Source organism: Lichenostomus cassidix, unplaced genomic scaffold, assembly GCF_008360975.1.
Source record: "Lichenostomus cassidix isolate B80296 unplaced genomic scaffold, HeHo_3.0 HiC_scaffold_771, whole genome shotgun sequence".
NCBI lineage: Eukaryota > Metazoa > Chordata > Aves > Passeriformes > Meliphagidae > Lichenostomus > Lichenostomus cassidix.
The window spans coordinates 16,391-32,607 of NW_028147970.1; the positions used below are offsets into that span (position 1 = coordinate 16,391).

At 49.8% G+C, this 16,217-nt stretch overlaps 1 protein-coding gene across 2 annotated transcripts; it reads right to left on the reverse strand.

Moving 5' to 3' along the window:
• Positions 1-1,924: 1,924 nt before the first annotated feature.
• On the reverse strand, positions 1,925-16,095 carry LOC146420491 (repressor of RNA polymerase III transcription MAF1 homolog). 2 transcript variants are annotated; one of them, XM_085048214.1, is made up of 8 exons: positions 15,790-16,095; positions 14,056-14,240; positions 11,037-11,165; positions 7,943-8,108; positions 3,914-4,035; positions 3,294-3,413; positions 2,837-2,953; positions 1,925-2,542 (listed from the first exon to the last, which is right to left on the reverse strand). In XM_085048214.1, exons 2-8 carry the CDS (start codon positions 14,136-14,138, stop codon positions 2,521-2,523), a joined length of 759 nt encoding a protein of 252 aa, XP_084904340.1. In that variant the 5' UTR covers positions 14,139-14,240; positions 15,790-16,095; the 3' UTR covers positions 1,925-2,520. The 2 variants fall into 2 exon arrangements, with proteins under 2 accessions (XP_084904340.1, XP_084904341.1); XM_085048215.1 differs by having other exon boundaries at positions 14,056-14,243.
• Positions 16,096-16,217: the final 122 nt, after the last annotated feature.

The following is a 16,217-nucleotide window of genomic DNA, read 5'->3' on the forward strand; positions in this document are numbered from 1 at the left end:
GCTGGAGTGGTCAGGGGGGTGGCAGGCAGGACCCACCCTCATTTTAGGGCTCAGCTCCCTCTCAGAGGGGCAGGTGGGACCTCTCTGATCCAGATCCCAAATCCCAGTGCAGGTACAGGTGAGACCCTCTGCTGTGGATCCCAAATCCCAATGCAGGTACAGGTGGGACCACCATGGCTCTGGATCCCAAATCCCAACACAGGTACAGGTGAGACCCCCTGATCCAGATCCCAAATCCCAGTGCAGGCACACGTGACACCCCTCTGATCTGGATCCCAAAACCCAATGCAGGTTCAGGTGGGACCCCCTGATCCAAGTCCCAAATCCCAAAGCAAGTACAGGTGAGACCCTCTGGCTCTGGATCTGAAATCCCAGTGCAGGTACAAGTGGGACTCCCTGACTCTGGATCCCAAATCCCAATGCAGGTACAGGTGAGACCTCTCTGCTGTGAATCCAAAATCCCAGTGCAGGTAAAGGTGGGATTCCCCTGCTCCAGATCCCCCTCAGGATGAGAGTGGAACTCCCCTGCTCCAGAATTCCATCCAAATTCAATTCCCACAGAGGTACAGTTGGGACTCCTCTGATCTGGATCCCAAATCCCAACGCAAGTACAGGTGAGACCTCTCCTGCCCCAGATCCCAAATCCCAATGCAGGTACAGGTGAGACCTCTCCTGCTCCATATCCCAAATCCCAATGCAAGTACAGGGGGGAGCCCCTGCTCTAGCTCCCAAATTCCAACACAGGTACAGGTGAGACTTTTCAGATCCAGAACCCAAATCCCAGTGCAGGTACAGGTGGAACCTTTCAGATCCAGATCCCAAATCCCAATGCAGGTGGGACCCCTCTGATCTGGATCCCAAATCCCAAGGGAGGTACAGGTGAGACTTCTTGGATCCCAAATCCCAAGGGAGGTACAGGTGAGACCCTCTGGCTCTGGATCCCAAATCCCAAGGGAGGTACAGCTGGGACCACCCTGCTCCAAATGCCCCTCAGGATGTGGGAGGAACCCCCCTGCTCCAGAATTCCATTGGAACTCAATTCCCACAGAGGTACAGGTGAGACCCCCCTAGCTCTGGAACCCAAATCCCAATGCAGGTACAGTTGGGACCCCTCTGATCCCAAATAAAAAGGGAGGTACAGGTGGGACTCCCTTGCTCTGGATCCCAAATCCCAATGTAGGTACAGGTGAGACCTTTCAGATCCAAATCCCAAATCCCAATGCAGGTACAGGTGGGACCCCTTGGTTCTGGATCCCAAATCCCAGTGCAGGTACAGGTGGGATTCCCCTGCTCCAGATCCCAAATCCCAACGCAAGTACAGGTGAGACCTCTCCTGCTCTGGATCCCAAATCCCACTGCAAGTTCAGGTGGGAGTCCCTGCTCTGGATCCCAAATCCCAACACAGATACAGGTGAGACCACCCTGCTCCAGATCCCAAATCTCAATGCATGTACAGGTGAGACCCCTCTGATCTGGATCCCAAATCCCAGTGCATATACAGATGGGACACCCTCCTCCAGATCCGAAACCCCAGTGCAGGCACAGGTGAGACCTTTCAGATCCGGATCCTAAATCCCACTGCAGGTGGGAACCCTCTGATCTGGATCCCAAATTCCAACACAGGTACAGGTGAGACCTCTTGGATCCCAAATCCCAAGGGAGGTACAGGTGAGACCTCTTGGATCCCAAATCCCAAGGGAGGTACAGGTGAGACCCCCCGATCCAGATCCCAAATCCCAATGCAGGTACAGCTAGGACCACCCTGCTCCACATCCCCCTTAGGATGTGGGAGGAACCCCCCAGCTCCAGAATTCCACCGAAATTCTCTCCCCACAGAGGTGCAGGTGAGACACCCCAGCCTTGGCCGCCAGGCTCACCTGGCCCAGGTGAAACCCCACCAGGAAAAGCAGAGCCAGAGCAGGCGGAGAGCAAAGCCAAACTCTTGAAACACACGGACTCGGGATGGGGGAGGGAGGAGGAACAGTTTTTGGGGTGGGATTTGGGATTTTCCCCCCGGGCGGTGCCGGGATGGACGGATGGAGCCCGTCAGGAGTCTGGACAGGTGGGATTGGGATCAGTGCAGGAGCCATAAAGTGCAGCGAAGCTTCCCGGAGCTCCCGGGGGTCCGGAGGGTCCGGCAGCGGCTCCGGGATTCCTGGGGGGCTCCAGTGTCCAGGGGGGGTCAGGGGACACCGTGACAGGGGGACACAGCTCAGGAGGGACCGGCAGTGCCGGGACAGTGCCGGTGACGTTCCCGGTTCCATTGCCGGTTCCACTGCCGGTGCCATTCCCAGTTCCAATGCTGGTTTGGTTGCCAGTCCCAGTTCCGGTGCTGGTTCCATTCCCAGTCCCGTTCCCGGTGCTGGTTTGGTTTCCAGTCCATGGCCAGTCCCATTGCTGGCTCCGGTTCCGGTTCTATTTCCATTACCGGTTCTTTTTCCGGTTCTCTTTCCATTTCCGGTTCTGTTTCCGGTTCCATTCCGGGTTCCGTTCCCGGTGTGTCGGATCCAGTCAGGAATCTCACATGCACATCACCTGCAACCTGGAATGAGGCCAAGGGGATGTCCTGGGGTTGTACCTGCCTCACCTGTGGCCACACCCACATGTGGCCACACCCACCTGCGGCCACACCCACCCATGCCCCCACCTCATGCCCCACCCTATCCCACCCATGGCCACACCCACCTGTGTCCCCAGCCATACCCATCAGTGGCCACACCCACCCATGACCCCACCCCATGCCCTGCCCATGCCCACCTGTGGCCCCACCCTGTCCTCACCCATGCCCAATGACCACACCTACCCATGGCCCCGCCCCTGCCCCACCCATGCCCACCTGTCCTCCTCGATGCCGCCACCCTCGGTGTCCCCGCTGTCCCCCTTCTCGGTGTCTCCTTCCCCCAGGTCCATGTCCAGCTCGTTCCCCGTGTCCGAGCGGGTGTAGGCGTAGCCGCTGCGGGAAAGGCCAGCAGGATCTCAGGAATTCCAGGGCTGGAATTCCGGGAAACCCCTCGGGAATCCCTGGGGAAATCCCTGGGAAATCCCTGGGGAAATCCTTGGGGAATCCCCCGGGAATTCCTCAGGAAATCCTCAGAAATCCTTGGGAAATCCCTCAGGAAATCCCTGGGGAATCCCTCAGGAAATCCTTGGGAAATCCCTGCGGAAATCCCTCAGGAATTCCAGGACCAGAATTCCAGGAAATCCCTGGGGAATCCCTCAGGAAATCCTCAGGAAATTCCTGGGAAATCCTCAAAAAATCCTTGGGAAATCCCTCAGGAAATCCCATGGCTCACCTGATGGAGCGGCAGGTGAAGAACACAATTCTCTTCAGCCGCTTGTTGTAGAAGAAATAATTGAAGGACCAGAGGCTGCCGTCCTCTCCGAAGGGATCCGAGTCCAGGTCGGGGTTGTAGCTGCAGGAATGGGAAAAGTGGGAATCGCCCCAAATCCTGGGAACAGGGGAGAGCTGAATACCCCGGAGGAACTCCCAAAGGTGGGAATTCCAGGGCTTTTGGGAATTCCAGGGCTTGGGAATTCCAAACAGGTGGGAGGAGATGGCAACTCCAGGTCCCCAACAAGGCAGCAACTCCAGCCATGCCTCACACCCAAAACACCACTTTTTTAGGGGAAAAAAGCGCCAGAATTCCATGGACAAGGGCCGGAATTCCATGGGAAAGGCTGGAATTCCATGGAAAATGCTGGAATCCCACGGGAAAGGCCGGAATCCCACAGGAAAGGCTTGAATTCCAAGGGAAAGACTGGAATTCCACAGGAAAGGCCAAAAAAAGGCCAGAATCCCACAAGAAAGGCTGGGATCCCACGGAAAAGGCCAGAATCCCACAGGAAAGGCTGGAATCCCATGGAAAAGGCTGGAATTCCACGGAAAAAGCCAGAATTCCAGCCGCTCCGGTACCTGTAGATGTCACACTCGGCCAGGCAGATCTCCTCGTCCACTGCGTCCCACAGGAGAGGCTTGAGAGCCTTGAAATCCTCACGGACAGCAGAGAAGAGGCTGCAGTTGACAGCGTTCACCACCTGGGAATATTGGGAATATTTATTGGGAATATTTATTGGGAATATTTATTGGGAATGTGGGAATGGGAACAGGGCTGCAGTTGACAGCGTTCACCACCTGGAATGGGAATGTGGGAATATTGGGGATGTGGGATATGGGCATGTGGGAAAGGGAATGTGGGAATGGGAAGGTGGAAATATGGGAATGTGGGATATGGTAACAGGGCTGCAGTTGACAGCGTTCACCACCTGGAATGGGAATGTGGGAATGTGGGAATATTGGGGATGTGGGATATGGGAATGGGAACAGGGCTGCAGTTGACAGCGTTCACCACCTGGAATGGGAATGTGGGAATACTGGGGATGTGGGATATGGAAATATGGGAATGTGGGAATGGGAATATGGGAATGGGGGACAGGGGAATGGGAAGGTGGGAATGTGAGATATGGGAATGGGGGAATGTGAGAATATTGGGAATGGGAATGGGGGACGGGGGAATGGGAACAGGGCTGCAGTTGACAGCGTTCACCACCTGGAATAGGAATGTGGGAATATTGGGAATATGGGAACAGGGCTGCAGTTGACAGCATTCACCACCTGGAATGGGAATGTGGGAATATTGGGGATATTGAGAATATGGGAATATGGGAACAGGGCTGCAGTTGACAGCGTTCACCACCTGGAATGGGAATGTGCGAATATTGGGAATATTGGGGATGTGGGATATGGGAATGTGGGAAAGGGAATGTGGGAATGGGAAGGTGGGAATATGGGAATGTGGGAATATTGGGGATGTGGGATATGGGAACAGGGCTGCAGTTGACAGTGTTCACCACCTGGAATGGGAATGTGGGAATATTGGGAATATTGGGAATGGGAACAAGGCTGCAGTTGACAGTGTTCACCACCTGGAATGGGAATGTGGGAACGTGGGAATATTGGGGATGTGGGATATGGGAATGGGAATGTGGGAACAGGGCTGCAGTTGACAGCATTCACCACCTGGAATGGGAATACAGGAATGTGGGAATACTGGGGATGTGGGATACGGGGATATGGGAATATGGGAATGTGGGAATGGGAATATGGGAACAGGAATGGGGGACAGGGGAATGGGAATGTGGGAATGGGAATATGAGACAGAGGAATGGGAATATGGGAATATGGGAATGGGAATGGGGGAATATGGGAATATGGGAATGGGGGACAGGGGAATGGGAATGGGGGAATGGGAACGGGAATATGGGACAGAGGAATGGGAATATGGGAATGGGGGACAGGGAAATGGGAACATGGGACACGGAAACTGGAATATGGGGAATAGGAATATGGGGCACGGGAATGTGGGACATGGGAATGGGAATATGGGACAGGGGAATGGGAATGTACGGTATGGGAATGGCAATATGGGATATGGGAATGGCAATGTGGGAAAGGGGAATGGAAATATGGGACGCGGGAATGGGAATGTAGGACGGGGAATGGGAATATGGGGCATGGGAATTGCACTGTAGGACAGGGAATGGGAATATGGGAGCAGGAATGGGAATATGGGACATGGGAATGGGAATGTGGGAGTGGGAATATGGGGCACAGGAATGGGAAGATGGGAACATTTCTTTGCTCCCAGTAATGCCTGATGATTGTTACCTCTATTTTTTATATACCCTTTTTATGTTTTTATACCCTTTTTGTATTTTCTGTTCCCTTTACACACTCTTTGCACCCCTAACCCTACGTGATTGTAATTTTTACAACCCAATATTTTAGATTAGTTTTGGGGTCCTGCAAGGCACACAGACTAAAAATTCACAGCAGGAGTCCAGAAATCTCCATTTTATCTCAAAACTCAAGGCTTCTCTCTGGAATATATTTTGTAAGTTGGACTTTGACTTCATTTAAAGGGCAATACTTAAAATAGAGAGACAATTACATCATTTATTAAGTTTCTTATCGGGGGATTTTAGGTAGATATGCTAATTTGCAAAATCCATAAATTTGTATTATGCATTAAATGGGGTGAGTGCATCTCAGCATGTTCCACCTTTGAATATCTGTGCAGCTAAAATCCAATTAAAATACCAAAATAATACACTTTTACCCCTTTTAACTGATTTGGGGTTTTAAATTTTGGTGTAGTTCTTGGTTTGCGGTTGGGTTTCTTCTTATTATTATTATTTCAATTCACTTTAATTTCATTAATTTTTCATTAATTTTACTATTTAAATTATTTCATTATTCTATCACTATTCTAAAATCAGCCAAAATGCAACACCAGGAGCATCCAAGGCCAGGCTGGATGGAGATTCCAGTGGCTGAAGGATCTCCAAGGGAGTGGACAAGGCAGGGAGTGACCACAAGTGACCACAAGGAATTGTTGCCAACTGGAACAGTTGGAAATGGGATATGGAGAAGGAATTCCTTGCTCTGAGGGTGGTGAGGGGCTGGAATGAATTCCCAGGGAAGCTGTGGATTCCCCATCCCTGGGAATGTCATGGATGGGTTTGGATCCACCTGTTCCGGTGGGAGGTGCTGAGGGAATGAGGTGGTTTTGAGGGAACGAGGTGGTTTAGAGGGAATAAAGTGGTTTTGAGAGAATAAGGTGGTTCTGAGGGAACAAGGTGGATTTGAAGGAATGGTTTTGAGGGATCGAGGTGGTTTTGAGGGATTGAGGTAGTTCTGAAGGAATGGTTGAGGGAACAAGGTGGTTTTGAGGGAATGAGGTGGTTTTAAGAGAATGAGGCTTTGAGGGAATGTGGCAGTTTTGAGGGAATGAGGTGGTTTAGAGAGAACAAGGTGGTGAGCAAATGAGGTGGTTTTGAAGGAATGGTTCTGAGGGAATGAGGTGGTTTTGAGGTGGTGTTGAGAGAAGAAGGTGGTTTAGGAGATACCAGGTGCTTTTGAAGCAATGGTTTTGAGGGATCCAGGTGGATTTGAGGGAATGAGGTGGTTTTGGGGGAACGGTTCTGAGGGAACGAGGTGGTTTAGAGAAAACTATGCAGTTTTGAGGGATTCAGGTGGTTCTGAAGGAATGGTTTTGAGTGAACCAGGTGGTTCTGAGGGAACGAGGCGGTTTTGAAGGAATGGTTCTGAGGGAACGAGGTGGTTTAGGGGGAATGATTTTGAGGGAACGAGGTGAATTCACAGGAACGAAGCGGTTTTGAGGGAACGAGGTGGATTTGAAGGAATGGTTTTGAGGGAACAAGGTGGTTTGGAAGGAATGGTTTTGAGGGAACAAGGTGGTTTAGATAGAGGGAACGAGGTGGTTTTGAAGGAACGAGGTGGTTTTGAGGAATTGAGGTGTTGAGGGAATGAGGCAGTTTTGAGGGAATGAGGTTGTTTAGAGGGAACAAGGTGGTTTAGAAGGAACGAGGCAGTTCTGAGGGAATGAGGCAGTTTAGAGGGAACGAGGCAGTTTAGGGGGAACAAAGTGGTTTTGGGGAACGAGGTTCTGAGGTAACAAGATGCTTTTAACAGAAAAGGGCAGTTTAGAAAGAATGTTTTTGAGGGAACGAGGCAGTTTCAAAGGAACAATGCTGAGGGAACAAGGTGGTTCTGAAGGAACGAGGTGGTTTCGAGGGATCAAGGTAGTTTTGAAGGAATGGTTTTGAGGGAACAAGGAGGTTTTGAGGAAACTAGAAGGTTTTGAGGGAACAAGATGGACTTGAATGAATGGTTTTGAGGGAAGAAGGTGGTTTGGAAGGAATGGTTTTAAAGGAATGAGGTGGTTTCGAGTGAATGGTGTTGAGGGAACGAGGTGGTTTTGGGAGAACGAGGTGGTTCTGAAGGAATGGTTTTGAGGGCATGAGGTGGTTCTCAGGGAATGGTTCTGAGGGAATTAGATGGATTTGAGGGAACCAGGTGGTTCTGAGGGAACCAGGTGGCTCCGAGGGTCCCTCCCACTCCCCCAGTGCCCCCAGGCCGTACCCAGTTGAGGCTGGGCTCGCGGCTGAACTCGTGGCTCTTGGCGGCGCTGAAGTCGTAGTCGGGCCGGAAGGACTCGTTGAGCGTGGCGATCAGGTAGAAAAGGGTTTTGCGGCTGCATGTGTCACTCAGAGGTCCCTCGTCGTCCCCTCCCTGGCTCTTCCCCAGCCTGGCAACGGGAATGGTGTGTCAGTGGCACCGCAGGGACACCGGGACATTGGGACATGGCAGGACAGTGGAACACTGGGACATGGAGGGACAGTGGGGGACAGCAGGACATAGGGACACAGTAGGACATTGGGACACAGTGGGACATTGGGACACAGTGGGACATTGGGACACAGTGGGAGACAGCGGGACACAATGGCATGGAGGGACACACTGGGACACCCTGGGACACAGCAAGACATGGTGGGACGTTGGGACATGGCATGACACAGTGGGTCATGGCGGGACACCGGGACACACCAGAACATGGCAGGACACTGGGACACAGGGACACAATGGGACATGGCAAGACACTGGGACATTGTGGGACACACTGGGACACAGCAGGACATTGAAACACGGTGGGACATGGCAGGACACCTGGACACACCAGGACACAGCAGGACACAGTGGGACATTGGAACACAGCAGGACACTGGGACTTCGGGACACAGCAGGACACTGGAGGATACAGTGGGACACAGAGGGACATTGGGACATGGAGAGACACAGAGGGACACAGTGGGACACAGCCACCCCCAGGGCTGGGAGCAATCCTGGGCAATTCCCCATGGAAAGGGCAGTGGGGTTGGGATTCCCAGGGGGATCTGGGATCCCGGTAGAGGTGGCACTTGGGGACAGGGCTGGGGTGGCCTTGGTGGCACTGGGGGAGAGGAGGGGATTGGAGGGATTTCAGTGATTCCAGGACCCCGTGATGCATAGGATTGGGATGGGATGGGAAAGGGATGGAATAGGGATGGAAATGGGGACAGGACATGGGGATGAAAAAAAAGAAGGAACAGCAAGAGAGAGGCTGAAGATGAGGATGAAGAATGGAGGATGAAAATGGAAGATGAAAGAGAGGAAGACTGGCAATGGGGTGAGGATGGACAATGGAAATGAAGGACAAAGGATGGAAATGGAAAATGAAGGAGGAAGAAGAGAGAGACTGGAAAGGGGATGAGGATGAAGAAGGGGAATGAAGGATGGAAATGGAAGATGAAGTAGAGAGAAGAAGGCTGGAGAAGAGGTGAGGGTGAAGGATGGAGATGAAGGATGGAGAATGGAAAACAGAAAATGGAAACAGAAGATGAAGAAAAAGGAGGAAGAGGGAGATTGAGAGTGGAGAATGTTAAATGGAAATGGAAGACAGAGAAGAAATAGGAAGAGCAAGGCTGGAGATGGAATGAGGATAGAAAATGGAAATGAAAGATGAAGGATGGAAGATGAACGAGGAGGAAGAGGAAGGCTGGAGATGAGATGAAGATAGAAAATGGAAATGAAGGATGGAGGATGGAAGATGAAAGAGAAGGAAGAGGAAGGCTGGAGATGGGATAAGGATGAAAAATGGAGATGAATGATTGAGGATGAAGGATCAAAATGGAAAATGAAACAGGAAGAGGGAGAGGGAAGTTGGAGATGGGATGAGGATTGAAAATGGAAATGAAGGATGAAAATGAGAGATGAAGGTGGAGGAAGAGAGAGAGGCTGGAGATAGGATGAGGATGGAAAATAGAAATGAAGGATGGAGCACGAAAAATGGAAAATAGAAGATGAAGGAGAAAGGGGGAGAGAGAAGCTAGAGACAGGATGAGGATGAAGAATGGAAATGAAGGATGGAGAATGGAAACAGAAGACAAAAAAGGAAAAAAAGAGGAAGGCTGGAGGTGGGATGAGGATGGAGAATAGAAATAAAAGATGAAGGAAAATGGAAATTGAAGATTAAGAAGAAGGAAGAGAGAAACTGGAAATGGGATGAGAATGGAGAATGGAAATGAAGGATAAAGGAGAATGGGGGATGAAGGATGGGAATGGAGAGGGAGAACAGAAATGAGGATGGGACAGGGATGGGAATTCCAGGAGGGATTTACAATCCCAGTGGATGTGGGACATCCACACATGGGGACATGGCCAGGTGACCTTGGCTCTGCCGGGGGAATTGGCATCCAACCCCCAAACTGCTTCCCAACAGATCCCACACCTCGCGGGGCCAATCCCGGGCCTGATCCCATTATCCCAGAGCTGATCCCATTATCCCCGGGCTGATCCTGGGGCTGATCCCAGAGCCGATCCCACAATCCTGGAGCTGATCCCAGAGCTGATCTCACAATCCCAGGGCCGACCCCACACCCAATCCCACAACCCCAGGGACAATCCCACCCCCAACCTCACAATCCCAGTGCTGATCCCACAATCCTAGAGCCGATCCCACAATCCCACAGCCAATCCCACATTCCCAATCCCACAATCTCTCAATCCCACAATCTCTCAATCCCACAATCCCAATCCCAATCCCCCAAACCCAATCCCCCAGTCCCAATCCCAACCTGCCAGGGTTGAGGCCGGAGGTCTGGGGAGGTGACAGTGTCTCCAGCACGTGACCCACAATCCCAACCCCACAATCCCAATTCCAATCCTGATCCCACAATCCCAATCCCACAATCGCAATCCCCCAATCCTGATCCCACAATCCCATAGCCAATCCCAATCCCAATCCCAATCTCTCAATCCCACACTCCTGATCCCACAATCCCGATCCCAATCCCAATCCCACAATCCCAGAGCTGATCCCACAATCCCAGGGCTGACCCCATTATCCCAATCCCAATCCCAACCTGCCGGGGCTGAGGCCGGAGGTCTGGGGAGGTGACAGAGCCTCCAGCACGTGATCCACAATCCCAACCCCACAATCCCACAATCCCCCAATCCCCCAATCCCAATCCCTCAATCCCACAATCCCAATCCCACAATCCCAATTCCAATCCCACAATCTCTCAATCCCACAATCCCAATCCCACAATCCCAATCTCTCAATCCCACAATCCCAATCCCAATCCCACAATCCCAGGGCTGACCCCATTATCCAAATCCCCCAGTCCCAATCCCACACCTGCCGGGGCTGAGGCCGGAGGTCTGGGGAGGTGACAGAGCCTCCAGCACGTGGGGTTGTCCCTCCTGGCAGAACTGCTTGAAGAGCTGCTTGTCAATCCCAGCCAGCTTGCAGGAATAGCTCTCGATCCTAACGGGAAAACAGGGAATGGGAATGCTGGGAATGCTGGGAAAATTGGGATAAACTGGGATAAACTAGGGCAAACTGAGGTCCAGAGGATGCAGGGATTCCAGGTGGCTCTTCCCTCCAAAACCCCATTAAATATGGAAATAAATCCATAAATCAGCTCCAAAACCCTATTAAATGTGGAGATAAATCCCTAAATCAGCTGCCAACAGGAAAACACGGAATGGGAATGCTGGGAAAACTGGGATAAACTGGGGCAAACTGGGGTCCAGAGGCTGCAGGGATTCCAGCTGGATCTTCCCTCCAAAATCCCATTAAATCCCTAAATCAGCTCCAAAACCCCATTAAATATGGAGATAAATCCCTAAATCAGCTGCAATCAGGAGAACAGGGAATGGGAATGCTCAGAAAACTGGGAAAATTGGGATAAACTGGGACAAACTGGGGTCCAGAGGCTGCAGGGATTCCAGCTGGATCTTCCCTCCAAAACCCCATTAAATCCCTAAATCAGCTCCAAAACCCCATTAAATATGGAGATAAATCCCGAAATCAGCTCCAAAACCCGATTAAATATGGAAATAAATCCCTAAATCAGCTCCAAAATCCCATTAAATATGGTGATAAATCCCTAAATCAGCTCCAAAATCCCATTAAACACAGAGATAAATCCCTAAATCAGCTCCAAAATCCCATTAAATATGGTGATAAATCCCTAAATCAGCTCCAAAACCCCATTAAATATGGAGATAAATCCCTAAATCAGCTCCAAAATCCCACTAAATATGGAGATAAATCCCTAAATCAGCTCCAAAATCCCACTAAATATGGAGATAAATCCCTAAATCAGCTCCAAAATCCCACTAAATATGGAGATAAATCCCTAAATCAGCTCCAAAATCCCACTAAATATGGAGATAAATCCCTAAATCAGCTCCAAAATCCCATTAAACACAGAGATAAATCCCTAAATCAGCTCCAAAATCCCATTAAATATGGAGCTAAATCCATAAATCAGCTCCAAAATCTTGTTAAATATGGAAATAAATCCCTAAATCAGCTCCAAAATCCCATTAAATATGGAGCTAAATCCATAAATCAGCTCCAAAATCTTGTTAAATATGGAAATAAATCCCTAAATCAGCTCCAAAATCCCATTAAATATGGAGCTAAATCCATAAATCAGCTCCAAAATCTTGTTAAATATGGAAATAAATCCCTAAATCAGCTCCAAAATCCCATTAAATATGGAGCTAAATCCATAAATCAGCTCCAAAATCTTGTTAAATATGGAAATAAATCCCTAAATCAGCTCCAAAATCCCATTAAATATGATAATAAATCCCTAAATCAGCTGCAAAATCCCGTTAAATATGGAAATAAATCCCTAAATCAGCTCCAAAATCCTATTAAACGTGGAGATAAATCCCTAAATCAGCTCCAAAATCCTATTAAATGTGGAGATAAATCCCTAAACCAGCTCCAAAATCCCTAAATCAGCCCCAAAATCCTCTCCCTGGAATTGTGGATCCTGGAAAAGCAAAGACCCAATTTTTTTTCTTTTTTTTCCCAGTTAATTTCCCTTTTTTTCCAGTTAATCCTGAGGATCCTATAAACCTGGAATGAGATGGAAATGGATTAGGATAATTTCCTGTTATTCCTGGAATTGGGACAGAAACCTTTGGCTCTGGGCATGGAATTCCACAAGAAAAATATTGCTTTTTAGGAAAATTAATCGCAAAATTTTAGTTTTTGGCAATATTTATCCCAAAATTTTGCTTTTGGGGAATATTTAGCCCAAAATATTCCTGTGGGTTCCATAAGATACAATAATATCCACAAGAATTATTAATTAGAAATGGTCAACACTAAATTGAGAAGGTGGAGAATGAAGTCTGCTCATGGTGGAAAACAGGATTAAAAAAAAATAGGATAAAATTCAGGATTTAGGGCAGGAAAAGGGTTGCAAGTCCAGGTGGGATTTTGGAAAATTTTGGGGGAAAAAAAATCAAAAATCCAAGTGGAAAGGATAAACTCAGGGATGGAAATTCCCAATTCCCAGGAAATTCCCTCTCAAGGATTCCAGAATTCCCAAAGAATTCCCAAATTATCCCCAAATTCCCGTTTTTTTAACCCCTCACCTGCCGATGATGTGGATTTCCAAATCCAGGTGGGAATTTGGGAAAATTTCAGAAAATTTTGGGAAAATTTCGGGGAAAAAAAAATCAAAAACGAAAAATCCAAAATGAAAAATCCAAAATGAAAAATCCAAAATCCAAGTGGAAAGGATGAACTCAGGGATGGAAATTCCCAATTCCCAGGAAATTCCCTCTCAAGGATTCCAGAATTCCCAAAGAATTCCCAAAGAACTCTTCCCAAATTCCCGTTTTTTTAACCCCTCACCTGCCGATGATGTGGATTCCAAATCCAGGTGGGAATTTGGGGAAATTTCAGAAAAATTTGGGAAAAATTTCGGGGGAAAAAAATCAAAAATGAAAAATCAAAAATATAAAATAAAAAATAAAAAATCCAAGTGGAAAGGATGAACTCAGGGATTGAAATTCCCAATTCCCAGGAAATTCCCTCTCAAGGATTCCAGAATTCCCAAAGAATTCCCAAATTATCCCCAAATTCCCCTTTTTTTAACCCCTCACCTGCCGATGATGTGGATTCCAAATCCAGGTGGGAATTTGGGAAAATTTCAGAAAAATTTGGGAAAATTCCAGGGAAAAAAAAAATCAAAAATGAAAAATCAAAAATGAAAAATCCAAAATGAGAAATAAAAAATCTAAAATCAAAAATCCAAGTGGAAAGGATGAACTCAGGGATGGAAATTCCCACTCGAGGATTCCAGAATTCCCAAATTATCCCCAAATTCCCTGTTTTAACCCCTCACCTGCCGATGATGTGGGCGTCGCCCGTCTCCACCGTCAGCTGGGAGTTGATTGCTTCGAAACTGGAGTTTTCCAGCAGCTTCATCCTCCCAGGGGAGCCAAATTCCCAGAGAAATTCCCGGGGAAATTCCCAATTTCCGGCAGAATTCCCAGGAAAATATTCCTGGTGCAATTCCTGGTGCAGCAGCTGCTGGGAGAGAGCAGGATGGGGAGGAATGGAATGGATTTTCCAACCCCAAAATGGGAATTGGGAAGTGGGAAGGGAGAAAAGGAGGAAAGGAAGGGGAAAAAGGGGAAAAAAATGGGAAGAGGAAAGGGAAATGGGAGGAGAAAGGGGAAAAAAGGGGAAAAAAGGGAAAAAAAGGGGAAAAAAGGGGAAAAAGAGGAAAAAAGGGGAAAAAAGAGGAAAAAAAGGGAAAAAAGGGGGGAAAAGGGGAAAAAAGAGGAAAAAAGGGGAAAAAGGGGGGAAAAAGGGGAAAAAGGGGGAAAAAAGGGAAAAAAGGGAAAAAGGGAAAAAAGGAAAAAAAGGGACAAAAAGGGAAAAAAGGAAAAAAGGGGGAAAAAGGGGAAAAAAGGGGAAAAAAAGGGGAAAAAGGGGAAAAATGGAAAAAAGGGAAAAAAGGGAAAAAAGGGGGAAAAAAGGGGGTGAAAAAGGAAAAAAAAGGGAAAAAAAGGGAAAAATTAAATGGAAAGAGGGGAGGAAAGGGAAATGGGAGAAGGAGATGGAATGGAATGGATTTTACATCCTAAAGGGTTTCCTGGAAATTCCAGGGATGGAAAAAATGGGAATTGGGAAGTGGGAATTGGGAAGAGGAGGTGGGAGAGGAAGGGAAGGGGAAAAGGGGGAAATACATGGGAAGAAGAGAGGAAAGGGAAACGGGAAAAAAGGGGGAAAAAAAGAAATGGGAATAGGGAAGAGGAGGTGGAAGGAGAAGGGAGGAAAAGGAGGAAGGAAAGGGAAGAAAGGGGGAAAATTAATGGGAAGAGGAAAGGGAAATGGGAGAAGGAAAGGGAAGGGGAAAGGGAAAAAAGAGAAATGGCAAGAGGAGAGGAAAGGAAAGGGAAAATGAGAGGGGAAAAAATAAATGGAAAAAAAGGAGGAAAGGGAAAAGGAAAGGAAAAGGAGAGGAAAAGGGGAATGAAAGGGAAAAGGAAAGGGAAAAGGAAAAGGAAAAGGAAAAGGAAAGGAAAAAGGAAAAGGAAGGGAAAAGGAAAAGGAAAAGGAAAGGAAAGGAAAAAGGAAAGGGAAAGGAAAGAGAAAGAAAGGAGGAGGAAGAGGAAGTGCAGCTCCCAGCGGAGCTACCGCAGCCACCGCAACCAGGGACACGGTGACAGGCGGAGAAGAGGAAGCAGAGAGGGAGGAGGAGGAAGAAGAGGAGAATCAGGAGGAAGAAGAAGAAAAAGAGGGAAGAAAACAAGGAAAAAGGCGCGGGAAAACCTTCGCCGCTCCCGGGCGGCGCCACCGGAAGTGCCATCCCGGCATGCCCCGCGCGCCGGACTACAGCTCCCGGCGTGCCCCGCGCGGCGCCTCAGCAGCCCCCATTGGCGGACTACAGCTCCCGGCATGCCCCGCGCGGGCGCACAGGGGCCGCTACCATCGGACCACATCTCCCATCGTGCCCCGCGGCTGCGCGCACTGCCGGGCCGCTCCCGGGCCGCGCGGGGCATGCCGGGAGTTGTAGTCCGCGGCGCCTGAGGCCGCGCAGGGCAGGGGGCGGCGGGCCGAGCGGGCTTACCGGCGCGTCCTGCTCCCCGTCGGTGCCTCCTGGCCGCGGCGGCGCCTTCAGGCTCGGGGCGCGTGTAAAGGGAGGAGTCTCCGCAGCAAGCTCGAGGAGGGCGCGCGCGCCGCGGCCGCCGTCCGCCGTCTGGCGCCGGCCCAGCGGGCCTCCGCCCACCTCGACATGTCCCCGAGTGCTCGGGACGGCGCGAGCGGCTGAGCGCGGTGCTGGGAGTCCCCCCGGGCTGAGCGGGCTGAGCGGGCGACCTTCCGCTGCGGCACCGGACGGCAACAGCGGCGGCAGCGCCCCGCCCGCCCCGCCCCGCCCGAGCGGCGCCCGCGGCCTGCGATCCCATTGGTGACAATACCTGTCAATCACCGCCACCCTCACCGCTGATTGGCTGAGCGCGCTGTCACTCAGCAAACCCCGCCGCCCCGCCCACCGCG

What these genes read in the sequence shown, in the direction of transcription:
- LOC146420491 (XM_085048214.1), bottom strand. Translation starts at nt 14,138, where the DNA reads ATGAAGCTGCTGGAAAACTCCAGTTTCGAAGCAATCAACTCCCAGCTG. An exon ending in GACGCCCACATCATCGGCAG is followed by an intron (nt 11,166 to 14,055) that starts GTGAGGGGTTAA and finishes TTTTCCCGTTAG; the next exon opens with GATCGAGAGCTATTCCTGCA. An exon ending in GCGAGCCCAGCCTCAACTGG is followed by an intron (nt 4,036 to 7,942) that starts GTACGGCCTGGG and finishes CAATATTCCCAG; the next exon opens with GTGGTGAACGCTGTCAACTG.